The sequence below is a fragment of the Anneissia japonica genome, unplaced genomic scaffold, assembly GCF_011630105.1.
Source record: "Anneissia japonica isolate Jap-2015-1 unplaced genomic scaffold, ASM1163010v1 scaffold665_len1252844_cov201, whole genome shotgun sequence".
NCBI classification, from domain to species: Eukaryota; Metazoa; Echinodermata; class Crinoidea; order Comatulida; family Comatulidae; genus Anneissia; species Anneissia japonica.
In genome coordinates, this window is record NW_022757135.1 from 650325 (window position 1) to 667681 (window position 17357).

At 36.1% G+C, this 17357-nt stretch overlaps 1 protein-coding gene across 1 annotated transcript in view; it reads right to left on the reverse strand.

Moving 5' to 3' along the window:
* Positions 1-3136: 3136 nt before the first annotated feature.
* Positions 3137-17357, reverse strand: part of LOC117124450 — a gene marked incomplete in the record, with an annotated part of 19209 nt that continues 4988 nt past the window's right edge. The window contains 14 exon segments of the mRNA XM_033270682.1: positions 3137-3397; positions 3638-3819; positions 4108-4724; positions 6101-6274; positions 6748-6866; positions 7740-7817; positions 8608-8767; positions 9470-9842; positions 13180-13246; positions 13920-14098; positions 14653-15284; positions 15557-15727; positions 16418-16536; positions 17086-17163. Of these exon segments, the coding sequence (XP_033126573.1) occupies positions 3309-3397; positions 3638-3819; positions 4108-4724; positions 6101-6274; positions 6748-6866; positions 7740-7817; positions 8608-8767; positions 9470-9842; positions 13180-13246; positions 13920-14098; positions 14653-15284; positions 15557-15727; positions 16418-16536; positions 17086-17163 (3038 nt within the window).

Sequence of the window (17357 nt, forward strand, 5' to 3'; positions counted from 1 at the left end):
TAAAAAATGCTGAGATAGCTTAAACCTAAAAAACCGAAAGGTCCACTGATTAATCTCAGATAAGAAAGTATAATACATACTCCAAGTATTGAAATACACGCCATCGTGTTGGGATTCAATATTTCGACATTAATTATGTCATCATCAGGAATTCCTGATGATGACATAATTAATGTCGAAATATTGAATCCCAACACGATGGCGTGTATTTCAATACTTGGAGTATGTATTATACTTTCTTAGCTTAAACCTAACTTAGGTAAATTGTGCTGAATAATTAAACGCTATAAGTAAATTAACATTTTAATTAGGTTATCAGGCCTACAAATTTGTTGGTAAAGATTCTAGAATTTGATTTAAAAATGTAAAATGTGATTACGTGGTTTCAGTAAAACACCAAAGATTAGACCATCGAACCACCCAGATAGCTTAAACATAACATACGTAAATTGTGATGAATAATTAAACGCTATAAGTAAATTAACATTTTAATTACTAGGCCTATACATTTGTTGGTAAATATTCTAGAATTTGATTTAAAAATGTAAAATGTGATTACGTGTTTTTAGTAAACACCAAAGATTAGACCGTCGAACCACCCAGATAGCTTAAACCTAACATACGTAAATTGTGATGAATAATTAAATGCTATAAGTAAATTAACATTTTAATTACTAGGCCTATACATTTGTTGGTAAATATTCTAGAATTTGATTTAAAAATGTAAAAAGGGGTTACGTGGTTTCAGTAAAACACCAAAGATTAGACCGTCGAACCACCCAGATAGCTTAAACCTAACTTACGTAAATTGTGATGAATAATTAAACGCTATAAGTAAATTAACATTTTAATTACTAGGCCTATACATTTGTTGGTAAATATTCTAGAATTTGATTTAAAAATGTAAATTGTGATTAATTGGTTTCAGTAAAACACCAAAGATTAGGCCATCGAACCACCCAGATAGCTTAAACCTAACATACGTAAATTGTGATGAATAATTAAATGCTATAAGTAAATTAACATTTTAATTACTAGGCCTATACATTTGTTGGTAAATATTCTAGAATTTGATTTAAAAATGTAAAATGTGATTACGTGGTTTCAGTAAACACCAAAGATTAGACCATCGAACCGCCCAGATAGCTTAAACCTAACTTACGTAAATTGTGATGAATAATTAAACGCTATAAGTAAATTAACATTTTAATTACTAGGCCTATACATTTGTTGGTAAATATTCTAGAATTTAATTTAAAAATGTAAAATGTGATTACGTGGTTTCAGTAAACACCAAAGATTAGACCATCGAACCACCCAGATAGCTTAAACCTAACTTACGTAAATTGTGATGAATAATTAAACGCTATAAGTAAATTAACATTTTAATTACTAGGCCTATACATTTGTTGGTAAATATTGTAAAATTTGATTTAAAAATGTAAAATGTGATTACGTGGTTTCAGTAAAACCCCAAAGATTAGACCATCGAACCACCCACTGTCCATTTACCACACAGTACTAGTGAACTACAATAGCATTTAAAAGTGCTACACGTAACGTAGGCCTACCGTACGAGTTTACACATACCATTGTGTGTGTGTGTGTATTAGACTTAGGTCTATTACAGTCAATACAAATCGTGAATAATTAGTTAAAATTTAGTTCGTTTTTAGCACTTACCGTTAGTAGTTAATATTTGTTTTCACCTTATGCTTAAGTTAATCGTTTTTCGACCGATACGAATGTTAAATATAAATACTGTATAACAAATTATAAACTTGAAAATAATGATGGCAATAATATCTCATAATAATCTACTACAGTAATTTTATTTATTGAATAATTGCTTTACCGTAATTAAAGTTGACTGAATGTTATCCATTTATTGTGAATTTCTGTAAAATCCTTTATTTCATTAAAATCTTAATTTAAGACGATATAATAGAAAAATATATTTTTCGTAACTGTATTTCACGGTTTGTAATGTAACAACGCCACCAGCAAGCGACTTGGGAGAAATACAGTAAAAGCTGTCTAAAGAAGCTATAAGGATATTGAAAGATACTTTTACCTACATATTGCTGGTAAGTTCTAACATCTTCAATTACATGCCCATCTTACTTACATCTGTTGCTGAAAAATGTTTTAAAGCAATTTATTACTGAAGACATCCTAACACTGCATGTCATATTATTTCATCTTACATCAAACAACATGGCTTCTGAAAACAAAACCCGTAACAAGAAACTTAATTTTATTCTCCAGAGAATGAATTACACAATATTCTTTGTCTTTGGTTTTGCAATTTTACGTTGCACCCGGAGACCCGTTCTTATACCTTCTTAACTATCCGCCATACTAATGATTTTTAAAAATTTTATTTCTGTAGGCTTAAAGTATTTTGGCATATGAAAAAATAACGAATATCTCTGAGGTGCGGTCAATATCATTATACATATAACAAGCATTCGAAAAAAGAATTATTATTATTCGAAACAGCTATAACATCTTGAGGCTAGGTGTGCATATTCAAAGAGGAGGGACGGACGCTTTCCCCTAGTTTTGCCACTGTTGTGTTATTATTTAAATAACAACAAGTCAAAATGGAATACAAAATATAAATAACGAATTATATCATTATATCTCTGAACAACTGACTTACTTCAAACATAGATGTATACACATTAGGTTTTACAGAATATTTTCCCCCCGAGTGCTGGGTATCAAAATGTAGTTGGTGGCACCCCGTACTCCAGTGTACCAGATTAACACACCAATAATCCGATTCACTTTGACGAATGTTAAACTGGAGACTCAAAAATCTAAAATTCTTGTTTGCTAAAGGCGAAATTAATCGAATTTCATTTTGTCGAAATCCATTGCTTGGAGATCGCTACCATAGTTACTTTTGAACACTATCGGAGCATTTATAACGTTACACAGAAAAACTTAAGGTAGAAATTTAAATTATAATTAACAGGCGTCTCATATTTCAGAAAAGCGCATTTCTGGACATCATGAAGCATATTTTGTGGTTATGGATCCCGAGCCATCCTCTCTAACATATTATTTTCCCTGTTCGTTTATGTTGTTCAATAGTACTGTAATGTAATAAAATATCACACAAAAACACACAATTCGTAAAACGATTTATTCATTAACAGACCTCTTAGAATACAAGAGTACATTTCAGGGCATCTATGGATCCTTCCACATAGAGCCCCTCACTTTGCTTATGAGAAATTGGTTCCCCTTGTCTTAAAATCCCTGGATTAGCTCATAGGCTTACCGCTTGATGACGTCGCCTATGGATTTTCCCCGTCACATGAATCTGACTGACATGTGTATTTTATCTTTTCATGCCTTTCTTCTGACTCAAACTTGTTTAACTTTTCTGTCAAAAACATAAAGAATTAACAATAAATGAAAATCCAACTCCTTTGCCTGCTGAGTTAGAGTGAGCCTGCATGCATTTTTGTAAGATAATATATAAATTCTATAATATTCATCCTGTTATTGTCTTTGTTGCCGATACATTATCTATATTTAGGATGGCCTCATTCAGGATGAATCAATATTATACAGAATGATAACCTTAACAATTTGTAACAATGTGTGCAAAATAACAACTCACCTTCCATTTTTACAATTTGTGGGAAAATGTCATTAAAGAATCTACACTCTTTTGTCTTTAAGTTATTGTCATTGCGCATGGTCGTTGAAATCTTTTTATAGCTGTGCTCAGAATGAGAAAACTTTGGCCATTGAGGATAGGCCGAGATGAAGTCATTTTTCCCGCCAGAATTATTTGGATCTCTGTTGACGACAGACCAAAAAATATTTAAAGTTATTTTTAATTCGGAAAATAGAAATAACCAACAACAATACAATTACGCTATTATTTAGATAACGTTGTACTACTATTATTTAATTCACATGGATTGGCATGAAACACAATTTGGTGTCAGTGAAAGTCATTGTTTTTCAGAACTAGTATTTATTTAAATGTAAATGTAAATATTTTAATTAATATCTTAAATTATCAAAGCATTTAAGTATCAAAATGTAATATTATAATGTTGAGATTACAAGAAAACAGCTTACCCTGTTTTGGCAAAATTGGACCAATAAGTTATCATGGCTTTGGTCAATCGAATTTCTTCGTCGGGCAGCTGTCCATACATAAAAGTAAGGTCTTCATTGTAGTGCATCCCCAACACATATATTAAATCGTCGCCATGTGCGGCTCCAAGCCCCGTCATATTCCAGAAGGACCGTGAAGGTACGTGAGTCATCTGGTACAAAAACACGTTTTTCCCCGCCGCGGCGAGTTGTTGCGCCGTCTTCTCCGCTGGACAAACAAAGACCAAATCGCCCATCATTTGACTAGCGCTGTGCCTATGGTCGGACTCTGGATGTGATATTTGCTCATCAGAGAGATACAATATACTGGCAGTCTTCTTTGTGACCTCGGTTCTAAGTTGCATATACAACATTACACTGACAAACATGTCGAAATCAGTACGATTGAATGTTTCGCCTTGGTTTAACATTTTGATGAAAATGGTGCCTTCATCGGCAACTGTGCCTAGCAGGACGTCCACATCGTTAATTGCGCCCAGGGTGTCGAACAGAACGCTTGTATCATCTGGCATGAACTCACCATCAGCGTTAGGGATAAACACGTTTGTAAGCGGATTCTCTTCATTCTCAATCGCTGTCTATTTAGCAAGAGTAAACAAGAAGATATCAATATAGTCACATAAATTCATTACCATTCCCTATTCAGATGACAAATAAAATAGTACCCTATTGTTGACGAGTGTACTAGGAGCGATGTTTTGCCTTCCTAACGTATCGTACCGATTACTCAGTATATTCCCAAATACATTTGCAAATGGGAATCGAACCCATGACCTCCAGATAACTAATCTGGCGCCATGATTCTATTTATATGGAGGGACCGTGGGTTCGATTCCCGATTCGCTAGTATTTGGGAACGTACTGAGTATTCGGTACGCAAGCTCACATCGAAATAGCATTTGCAGTACCCGGTACTAGGGGCGGATTTAGGGGGGGGGGGCTTTTGAAAAAAAAAGAAAAGAAAGAGAAAGAAAAAAATGATAGCCCAGAATGCCTCAGATGTTATTTTCGGGCGTCTAAATCTAAATTTTGAGGGGACATGTCCCCGGACCCCTTAGGATGGTGTTGTCTCGTCGGCCCAACTTTCACCCCCCCCCCCCTTCGCGCCCAACTTTCACCCCCCCCCCCTTTGGAAATCTCTGGATCCGTCCCTGGCTACTACTTAGTGATCGGATTCAACACTAGTCACTAAGCACAAGTTCGGTAGTCTAGTGGTTATGGCGCCATTCTAGTTATCTGGAGGTCGTGGGTTTGATTCCCACCCGAATCACTTTTTTTTTCGCTAGTACATTATTTGGGAACGTACTGAGTATTCCGTACGACAAAAGTTAGGTAGGGCATAATATCACCCCTATGATATTTTCCTAAATCAAACTCAATTCGTAACAGTGTAGGCCTACTGTAGTCATTATTGATCTCGCGACGTATTGTTGTTTCCTAATTACATTCGATTTTCGAAACTTCTCAACTTCTCAAAATTTAGGTTTATAGTGTATCTGCTATAATAGCATTTCATTGCAATTCTGTAATTTAGTTGCTACAAATTACTCACATGACCAAAATTATGTGAAAGGATATTGATTTAATAATAATTTCATTATTTGATGCATTAACGTGTTGTCTAATTTGTAGAACCAGGGAACAGTGAAATTTAACTGTTCCCTGGTAGAACCATAAAATCGTTGAAATGACACATTTAAATAATGACGACTATACACCAGTTTGACACAGTATTTTACATTACTGCAAAAGAGTTTATCTCTCATTGTTCAGCAATATACTAGGCCTATCATGTGTATAAGCATATTCATTGTTGCCGTTATCCACTCTTTAATGCCATTTTGCTGTTGAGAGTTCTCAGAATTTAACATTTATCTGTCAATAAGTTTTCATTTCACATAAAAATGGAGGTAGACCATTAAAAGTGCTGTACAATAATAATTAGACTACTCACATTAACTGAGTAATTAGCAAGTAGCGTTTCTCGGTCGACGGTTTGAAGACATTCAACTAGTTCTTTGGTATTTTTCTGGTTACATCCCAGAGTTCTACCAAACGAAAACGCCCTCGAACGTTGTAAATCCATTGAGTTCAATTCACCATGAAAATGTGGAACTTGTGTCCCACTCTGTGGGAATTCGAAGAACAGTAATAGAAGCGAACACAAATGATAGGGAGCATTGCGTCGTTTTCAGTTTTATTAAGAAATCAAGTAATTATATCAGGGCTCGATTAGATGTTTTTGTGGACCCCTTAGTAGGCCTATCTTCTGAATGGAAAAAAAAAAGAAACGAGGAGGGGTATGTTAAATTTAATTTAGTACTCTAAAAAAGTAATATTGGGCCTGTAAACCTAAGATTGTGCTGAAAATAATTGGTTTTATGGCCGATATGTAAATGTCAGAATTATTTCATGGCTGTAGTTGTGAGTGAAAAATAATCCGAGATATGGAATATTTTACAAAATACATACATACAGTATAGAAAGTTGAAATCGGGGAGTTTGAGAAGATTTGGATTGTAGCTGAGCACACAGAAGGGGGTCATAGTTCTTACTCTGATGACATGAGAAGGTGGGGTGTAAATAAACAAATCTTCGAACCTGCATAATGGCGCGATGAAACAGGCCTTTACTCATCGGAGATACAATATGGTATGTAACCGATATGGATCCGGCACTTTCACCATAGATCGTAATCATTTCTGGATCCCCACCAAATTCTGGAGTTTGAAATAAACAGATTGTGATATATAGGCCTATCACTAATTTAATAATATAACATAGGCCTACCAATAGTTATCATTGAATTCTTAAATCGATTTTTGAAATGTCATATTTGCTTTGATAAAATTTTTCTGTGTCACTGTTTTACGTGAATTTCGGAAAATCACAGACATCTTAAATGCTTGAATAAGCCGTGCTCTCGGATAAGCGCCGCACCAAACAGGATTTTGTTTTCATAAGCTCCGCGGCGCCTAATTAAAAGTATATTATTGCCCTGTGTGTCTTAAAACACGGGTTTTAAATACAAAGTATACAGTGCTAAAATAAATAAATAACACAGCGAAGACACAAGCATTTCCTTATAAACGTTTATTTACGATGACGTAAATCCTATGATAGGCTTACAACTTGGAATACGTGGAATATGTAACATGGGAACGAGCATGTAAAGCGCCACGCCAATATTTGTTTTTTAAGCGTCGCTCTCGAATAAGCGCCGCACTGTAAAGCTTCCAAAAATGTTATAAGCGCTGCAGCGCTTTTTCGAGCATTCCCGGGACTCTCGCCTGTGGTAAAATCTATAAAAACCCTCTCAACATTACTAATTTATAAGCCATAAATTAGACGCAAATAAAATTAATAAGCCAATTCGTGGTTTCAACTATTCATGTCCGTATCGAACGTCAAACCTGCTGTGTGTATGTTTGTTTATTTCGATTGACCTTGATGCAGGCATGCGCCGTTCAAACTACGAATTGTTTTGGTTTTACAGACGTTTTACGACAACAATTATAAAACCGTAATTTCATTTAATTTACAATACCGTATATTGCTAATTGTCCTGATGTCGATAATGCAATCTCACTCACCGGCTATGTTATTGTGAACCCATTGCAGGGCTAGTACTTGATCTTTGAACCCCATGTTGCCGGGAACAACGTCATCACCTGTTATTAAAAAAAACCCAAAAAAACACATGTACATGTACGCGTTGTCATACTGATACATCTAGTGAAAAATAACGAATGGATACCGTTTTAATATCGTTAATGTGGTGGAGCTGGGAGATCAATTTATTATGCGTGATTATTTGATTCACCTGTTGAATAAATCTGCTGGAATAAAAAGGCTTTGAGCGGGTGGCTCGAGGTCCATTGTTGAAGCCGACGGATCGGTGTATGATGTTGTTGTTTTGCAGACCATGCTGATTAAAGTATGATTCAAGTAACTTGTAGTTATTTGTCGTTATTTTAATGTTACGGAACGCCATAATATTAACATACCGCAGCGAACTAATGTTATTTCCCTGATTTAGCAACTATTGATCGGATATGCATACAGTACGCATCTCATCAACGACATGGTGAAAAAAAAACTTCCAGGAGAAAAAAAGTACAAGATAAACCTCAAAATACCATAGGTTATAATAACCCCTAGCGGAGCTTTAGCTCGGTGGCACTGGTAGATGACCTGGGTTCAAAGCATGTAGGGCTACTAGGATTATTTCTCAAGACTAAAAATAATGCAACTTCTAAACTTGAAATTAAGACTTATTTTGTAAAGAATGGTTTTACTATGTATTTGGCGAGTCATACTGTACGCTTGCTGTTGAGATGAATGAAATTAATACAGTGGATATTTTAGCCAGTACCACGCTTACTCGACAGATTTTCATGGTGATTAGTGCTCCACCTTAACATTACGGACGAGTGATAAATCACTGTAAAAAAAACCCACCTGTAGAGAAAAAACCGAAGACGTTCAACCGGTAATTAATATTAACTACTATGACGTCACCGATGGCTGCCATTGGTACTTGCGACATGTTAGTGGATGTTCCAATACCGTACACAAACCCACCGCCGTGTATGAAGACCATCACGGGAGCATTAACTGGCTATATTTAATAATAATAGGCTAACAATATTAAATGATAATATTTACGGTAATATAACAAATAAATAAACACTGTGATGATATTTTAAATGTATTCATATGCACAATGTGTTGTATTTTTTTAAAATCACACTGGTGACGACATTATTACTGTGGAAAATTCTACAGGCCGTACCTATAAGTCTAAACAATATTGCTTATCTCTATACTGAAATGTTAAGACCACGGATTTATTTGTATAGGCCTAATATTTCAACCATAATAATAATGTTAGCCTACATCGCACTTGCATCCGGAGGAGCGTGTTTCCGGAATGAGAATGAGGTTCGGCTTTCTTGAAGGGGAGCTGAGTAGTGGCGTTGAATGATGTTATGTTTGTGCATGCCTATGCCCGGACCCACCAGCCTTGACCCCATTTGGGAGAGCTAAGCTTATTCAAATCCATCAATTGTCGGAGTTTCCGGGAGAAAATCACGCTCAAGCAGATAAAAATCACCTTATTTTGCGAGCTAAAGACCCCTGACCATCGCCCCCGCCCCACCCCAAATTCTAGTTACGACACTGAATTTGAGTCTCTGGCCGGTCCCACCCACTTATTCTCCCGTGGAGGAAATCGTCCTTTCCGTCGGGTACTTTGGAATCATCGACGACAAAATGTCTCTGGCACACTCTTTTCTTCTAGAATTCAATAAAACGATTTCACCCTTGGATTTGGTGTGTACACATCCAAATGGAGGCAATCTTCGCTCATCTCTTCATAGATTGGTAAGATATCCAGTCCCGGTTGAAAGCAGCAAGTCTGCGGACCGGTAGCTTCGAATACAGTATTCACACCCCATGATTTCGCCACCGGCGACATGAAGCGAAGAGAAGCAACGGGTGGCTCAGCGTACGGAATACTAAGGTAGGCATCCACGGTCTTTGCCTCTTTCAAGTAATCGTCGGGTCCGATGGTAACTGATTTACCAAGAACCTTACCAAACTTAGCTTGGACCATAGGTTGGGGCCCATCTTTCTCTGCCAAACAGTCGAGTCGGACACGCAGACAATAAAGAGATCTAGGCCTAGCAATAGGCCTACAATTCTAATACCCGCCATTGCAAACAGAATGCATAATAGCAAAGGATACATGTGACCAGCGATGCAAATCAAATTATACTAGGACTGATGGGAAATTATGCTAAATTACTTATGCTTTAAAAAGTTTTAAAATTTCAATTCCCCCTTCTCTGACAGGGGAGCCCTGGCACCCTTCCCCCGCTGGCGCACCCCTGTGGCGCTCCTACCTAATCATCAAGTCCCAATTTACCTTCACCCCCACTTCCCATTCCCATTTCAAGGTTCCTAGGTACACCATGGAGGTCGGGAGGGTGGGGAAAGCTGATTTTTCCGACGGAATAAAGTTGGGAGTTAGTGGCATTCCAGAACACTCACATGGGGCCTGGGGAACTCCCCTGAGCAGGGAACTGACAATGTCTCACACCCTGTAAAAAGGATTTTTTCCCTCCCCGAAGAAGATCCACTTTACAGGGGGTGGGGGTGGGGTGCTGTAGCCACTCGGACTCCACTGGTACCACCACTGATTACGTCATTGATTACTCAGCGTTTTACTCAAAATAAAAATATAAATGAACATTTTCCCTTGATTATTAAAATGGGTTTCGATAAGCTACCGTAACTTGTGTGTGCTACAATTACAATAAACAATTTCATATAGGATTCAAATCCAGTGGCAGATTCAGGAGGGATTTTTTCACAGATGGACGATCCACACCAGCCCCAACCATTGTGGGGCTGAAGAAAATGTATGATTATGGCAGTATAAATCTGTCATAACACTGGACTATGAAACAATATACAACTTTTAATGTTTTAATTATATTCATTGGCCTACTCCATCATAAATATATTGTATTTGCATTGCGAATTATTGATACAATTTAGTTAAATTTAGGCTATAGATCAACTGAAATCAAAGAACACATCCTCATAATAGTATGACTACTACAGACTAAGGTCTAGGGTTTCCACTGTAATTTTATTAATATTTTCAACAGATAGGTGTGTTCTAGTTAAGTGATAGAAGGACTAATGGCATCAAAATACGCCCATCGTAAATGTGGCTAGAGCAAGGGCAAAGATCTTTTTTGAGAAGTATAGTGAGGTGGGGAGCATTGGTGACTCTCATTCATCTCACTATGGTGAGGAGCGAAAATTTGAAGAAACAGTACCTCTAAATGACAGATGACACTCCTATATTATAATATAGTACAATCATAGTCAAAGTAAAGCATCAACACATTTCTCAATATTTTTTTAATCACAAACTTTTAATAACACTTGTTTCATGGCGTAACATCATACATTCCCTCTACCCATTTATACAGTTTATTTCACAAGTTTTCAGGCACATACTTGACAGAGAGTTAAAAGGTTCTAGTCGAGGTGCAGGACGAAGGCCTTGGCCAAAAGAAAAAAAAGAACACTTGAAGACTTGATGATGTGGTAGAGTAATTTGGAGGGGATCAGTAGCCCTCCACTGGAATGTTTTTATTTTATAGATGCCCGGAAATGCGCTTTCCCGCCTCCGGCCAATGTGATGGGGTAGGCCAAATAATAGATACTCAGAAGAGCAAGGATATTTGAATGCAATAATTTTAATTAACCTGATATCCAATTTTGCTGGGTTTCAATTATGGCAAATTCTATTTTGGTAGACCAGTTTGAGACATTTTACTTCTTAGGACAAAATGATGCTAAATTTGCTAAAATTATGCCAGCACAAATGATGCACTGTTCTTTCCACCAATGGCTGCACCCCAGGGGCGGATCCAGAATTTTTCAAACGTGGGGCGGGGGGACACAGCAGTTTCTGAATAGATAAGTGAGTAGCACATAACATTATTATGCATTGAAATTTTAAAATTTAGTGGCAAAACGGGGGTGGGGGCGTCCCCCCCTCTTTACTGAATCCATCCCTGGCACCACTGAATTTCATACGGTATCTTGCAAAAAAATAATTGACATATCGATCAGTGATACATAGGCCTGTGCGATTATACCTTTGTACCCTGGATAAACAACAATAGGTACGTAGTTGCCACTGGGTTTAATTTTTGTCACAGCAAAAGGACTGACTTTTCTCTCGACTGAAATAGAGTGTTATAATCTCGTAATTATAGGCCTACTATGTTTATTAAAATTGAAATTCAAAATTTATTAACCTCCCTTTGGAGAGCACGCAATCAATGACATAAAAATATACAAAAATACATTAAAATGGTTTCAAAAAATTAATAATACTATTAATCACATTTGAAAATAAAAACACTGATCTGGTTCTATAACGCAGTGGTTAGAACTCTCCAAATCTCCCTTACCTACCTTTTTTGGTACTGAATAATCCCTTTAAGTTAAAATATATAGTACGAATGGCTTCTATTGAAAAGTAGGAAATAGTTTTCAGACTTACATGCTGTTTTAAAAAAAAATTACAGTCTATAGTTCCGGAGCTTTGTTTGGGAATTATTAATGTCATACAGCCATTTAAAACTGAGACAAACTGCGGATCGATATACATAATTACGTCTCAAGCAGCTGGAAGATAGTAGGAGACTAAAAACTTGATATAAGTTTGTTATGTTACTTTTGTCCCTGGCAACACAGTGGAAAGTCCGTGAACCCAACATATCATTTCCTGAATAACACTTACCAGTATCTTATGATGTGAAAGGCTCACATTAGCTGCTTAACGTAGACTGATTCCACAGATACAGATATCCTGTTCCCAATGTTGGTACCAATACCTTTAATCAGATTTTAGTTATATTTTAATCTAGTGTGTGACTAATCATTGCTTGTCAGGGATGTTAAATCACGGGCGAAGTGTCGGTCTAGCTAATTGATACATCACATTATTCAAAAATATTGAAAACATGAAGTCTGACAAGACCTCAATAAGCTACATATGCACTAGACACGAGAACGACATATCATCGCGTCGTTTATATTCTGCAACACTGAGTGCATTGTTATCGTGTCCTTTGTTGTGTCGTTATTGTGTCTAATGTAAATGCTTTAAAAGAGATTTCTTGTCCCGTATCTGCTTTACTGTTCCGTTTCAATCTGTGAAAAAAAAATTAATTTAATTTAATTTTTAAGGTACTGTATTAACTACAAAAAAAAAAAAAAAATTAAATATAGAAATAACATCGAACACTAACAGCAATAAACTAGCCATAAACAGAAGTAGGTCCAGCAGCGTTGCCAACGCAATTAGTCTATTATTAAACATTCACCAGAAGTACAGGTGTATATATCACATCTACGTAAGAAAACAAAAAATATTAACTGTACTGTACATTGTTATGGATAGATTTGATTGTAGCATACCAGGAAGAGGGATAATACTACGGGCTTCCATCGCAGGATTCTTTGGTGCAATGTCCACGTTCTTCAGTTTCCATATCTTTAAGTTTTTCTGTTAAAAAACACATATGCATATTTATATTAAGTGTTTTCCAATAAAATAAAAAATATATTTCAGATTAACAATACACAAAACGACTGAGACCGGACGCTCTATTAGACAGCAGGTCATATCGGAGAAATTTAATTTTTAAGTTTTGGTATTTCAACACGTCATAACAACCATAATATACAAATTTAAGCATTCAGTAGTACAAACACTATTATACAAATAATTCTATTTACAGTAGCCATAGTTTACACGATCAAAAGTATTGCATGTGCAATCTTTTCAGTTCATACTTCGAAAGCTGTCCTCAGTTTCCATGCAGAAAATACAGAAACTCGACCCTGTTACAATGGTTCATCTAAGCCCGCTTCTTAGATATTGTGAAGTTCCCACTGTGTGGCACCCCATAAACGTAGGAGGTAAATGGGTGATCCTGTGGGGCATGCGCGTTTTCCTGAACGTCTTGGTTGGTAATTACTTCCACACTTTGATAATTGTAGGTAAATTTTACAATAAAACATGAATACGTTACAACCTCGACCTCGATATTCGTGTACAAAGGTTGTTCACAATTTACGACGCAACTGCTTCCTTTACATTTCGCCACGCAATACGCACGCAATACGCACGCCTATAAATATTTTATGTAGATTGTGTATTTGACAAACAAACCTACCTTCCATAGCAATTAGCCTAGGTAAAATTTCATTGAAGTATTCACAAACTTGTGGTTTAATATTTTTACCGTTAGGCATTCCAGTTTTTATTTCCTTGTAAGATTGATCAGATAATGTGTACTTCGGCCATTCCGCAAAATCAAGCGATGTAGAGTTGTTACCCGCGGAGTTTGGATTCCTGAAATTCAATAATTTTATCATTGACAAAGTAAGTATTCACAGAAAAGGATAACTAGAATACAACCACTCCATAGAGTGCATACTGTAGCTCCGACCTCTGCGTTAATTACCTATTTCTGTAGCGACCCCTTTCGGGGATATGAGAGCTAACTGTACAAATCAACTTCAACTAGACAAAAATGAGATGAATACCGAATAATACACACAGGGCGTCTATTAGTGAGACAGGAGAGTCCCATTATTTTCTTTTTATGCCCGAGTTTCAAGAAAAAAAAAGGTCGAATATGTGTGACCCTGACCTTTCTTTGACTCCCAAAATTGAATAGCTTAGTGGTTAAGATGCTTGCCTTCTAATCCCAGCGTCCTGGGTTCAATTCCTGTAACAGTGGGACTTTTCTCACAACTAAAAACAACTCCTCTCTAAGCATCAGAAAGAGCCTTCGCTAAAAGCATCCCATTATTTCATATATTTAAGAGAGCCCTGAATATCAGCCGACCCTCTGAGATATGCTGAAAGAGTAACCCTCTATAAATGTTTAAAAAAATACCAACCCAGTCTTTGCAAAATTGGTCCAATACGTTATAATGTTTTTGGTCAACATGATATCTTCTGTGGTAAATCCCCCATAAAGCTGCGTCATGTGCTCGTTGAAGTGTGAGCCGAAAACGTACGACAAATCTTCTGCATGTGTCGCCCCTAACCACGTTACTTTCCACAAAGACTTCGATGGAACTTGCGTCCAGTGGTAGGTGTAGACATCATTTCCGGCAGAAACTAAATATTTTGCTGCTCTTGTATTTGGACAAGTGAACCAAATATCACCAATCAGTTGATTTATACATTCCTTACGATCTGCAGTTGGGTCGGTTATATGATCATCAGTAAGGTAAAACAGTTTTGTTGTCTTCCGTGAGAGCTCGGTTGGTAACACTTTAATAGTCATAATATCAACAACCATATCAAAATCTGTCTGGTTTACGATTGGTGCTTCATCGACGTATGAAGGGAATACCATAGGCAAAACTACATTTCCCTCGTCTTCGAGTTCGCCTAGCATAACATTTGCTTCAATGATATTCGCCGGATTTTCAAATAGACTATCGGCCCTGTCACTAAGGAATTCTCCATCACTATTCGGAGAGAACGGGTTCGTCATTGGGTGCTCTCCGGTTTCAACATTTGTCTATATTCAACAGAAATAGTATTTAATGTAAAGTAATTATAGGACAATTTTACTACATATGGCTTAAGGTTGGATATGTTTTGATCAATAGCAATTGTAGCCTACTATGTGAACATTTTTTCTGTATACTTAATTGTAATTTCATCACAAAATCGATTTCCAGTAATAGATTAGCAACATAAAAAAAGTAAAAAATATATAATCATCAAAAACATAATTCTGTAGATTTACAATAAATAAATATTATTCTATAAAAATGATAACATACGTACATTTGTATAGTTTGCGAGTAACGTTTCGAAATCGACGGCTTGAAGGCATTCAACTAGTTCGCTTGTATTGGTCTTTTCGCAACCAAAAGTTTTTCCAAGTGCAAGGGCCCTTTTACGTTGCAAACGTCTAGTTTCTGGTCCAAGCTGCACGCCGCCAACGATAGTACCGCTCTATCAAATGTAAGTTATGTCTGATTAACATCACAGAATGTCGGGCCAATTTTACAAGAATTGTCTTGAAAATAAAAACTGAGAAGTCTTATTTACAGTTATTAATTTCATGTAATCAACAACACGAAACACTTTCTAATGGATGAGTTACTGTATTTAAATCAAAATTGGCCGTACCTCTTGCTTAATCTTCTCACAAATATTGGCAATAACCGTTGTGTTGTTCCTGCTTATTATTGTTGTTGCTGCTATATTTAAAATTGAGTAATGACTCACTTGGTTGGTTAGTTGATTTCTTGATTAAATTATTGACTGGTTGATTGTTTACTTCATTGATTAATAATCGATTTATTGTCCATCAACTACACAATCTTCATCGTAATTTCTCGAAGTTTATCAACACTTTTTCAAATTGTATTATATTGGTGTTTGTTCATTTTTAAGTTTAAGCATTATATATTTATATATTTCCTTTTTTGTATTAAATTATATGAAGCAAGCGGTTGCAGAGGTGTTTGTCACCTGTTGGCTAATTTCTGTCACTGATGTACTTTTATGGTGATAAGTTTATAAAACAAAACATTAATTCTAAAAAAAATGAATAAACCTTTCCTCTATAATTTCGTAACGAATACGACTCTATATCCACATTAATTTAACCTGTTTCTAGATGTTTAGTCACAAGTGTACCTGCATGATGGCACCATTGAAAAGACCTCTACTCATTGGAGAGATCACGTGATATGTTACCGACATTCCTCCAGCGCTTTCGCCGAATATTGTCACACTCTCTGGGTCCCCGCCAAAATCTGAAATATAGGCCTAATATTAATTTTAAAAAAAATAATATGGCCTAATAATACCAATAAATAGGTAATCACAATTATACAACCAGCGATATGGATTACAAAGTCATAATGATATATATGAATAGATTCATATATAAATTAAATTAACCTATTGGGTGAAAACTGATTTACCATCATTAGCCCACCCACTGCCGTTAGAAATGACTATGCACATTTATGATGTAAATATGAAGCCCACAAAATATGACCGACAAGTCAATCAATATTTATAATAAGGTGTTTGCAAAACATTTTGAAATAATTTGTCATTTATAAAGGTAGCAGATCATTATAAGATAGTACTGTATAATACATACTCCAAGTATCGAAATGCACGCCGCTCGTGTTCAATATTTCGACCTGAATTATGTCCTCATCAGGAAATGATCATTATTGTAAACAAAACTGTATGTTTAGTTATAAGGATGTTTACTAAGCCCAGGCCACTATATCTCGACGATATTTAACAACGATTCTATACAAACATGATAAGTATTATATGTGCATTACCTGCAATATGCTCATGAACCCACTTTAAAGCAAGTACCTGGTCTTTCAATCCTGCGTTGCCTGAGACAACGTTGTCACCTGCAAAGATAAGGACAAAATCACCTACATAAACATAAGTGTGTACCCAGGGAATGCATTCAACATAGTATTATAACAATACAATGTATTGCATACGTACAAACCCACACCCCCACACCATATACATACTGTATTCGCTTTATGATGAAAAAATCGTTACAGGCTATATGGTAAAATGCTATACAGTACACAGT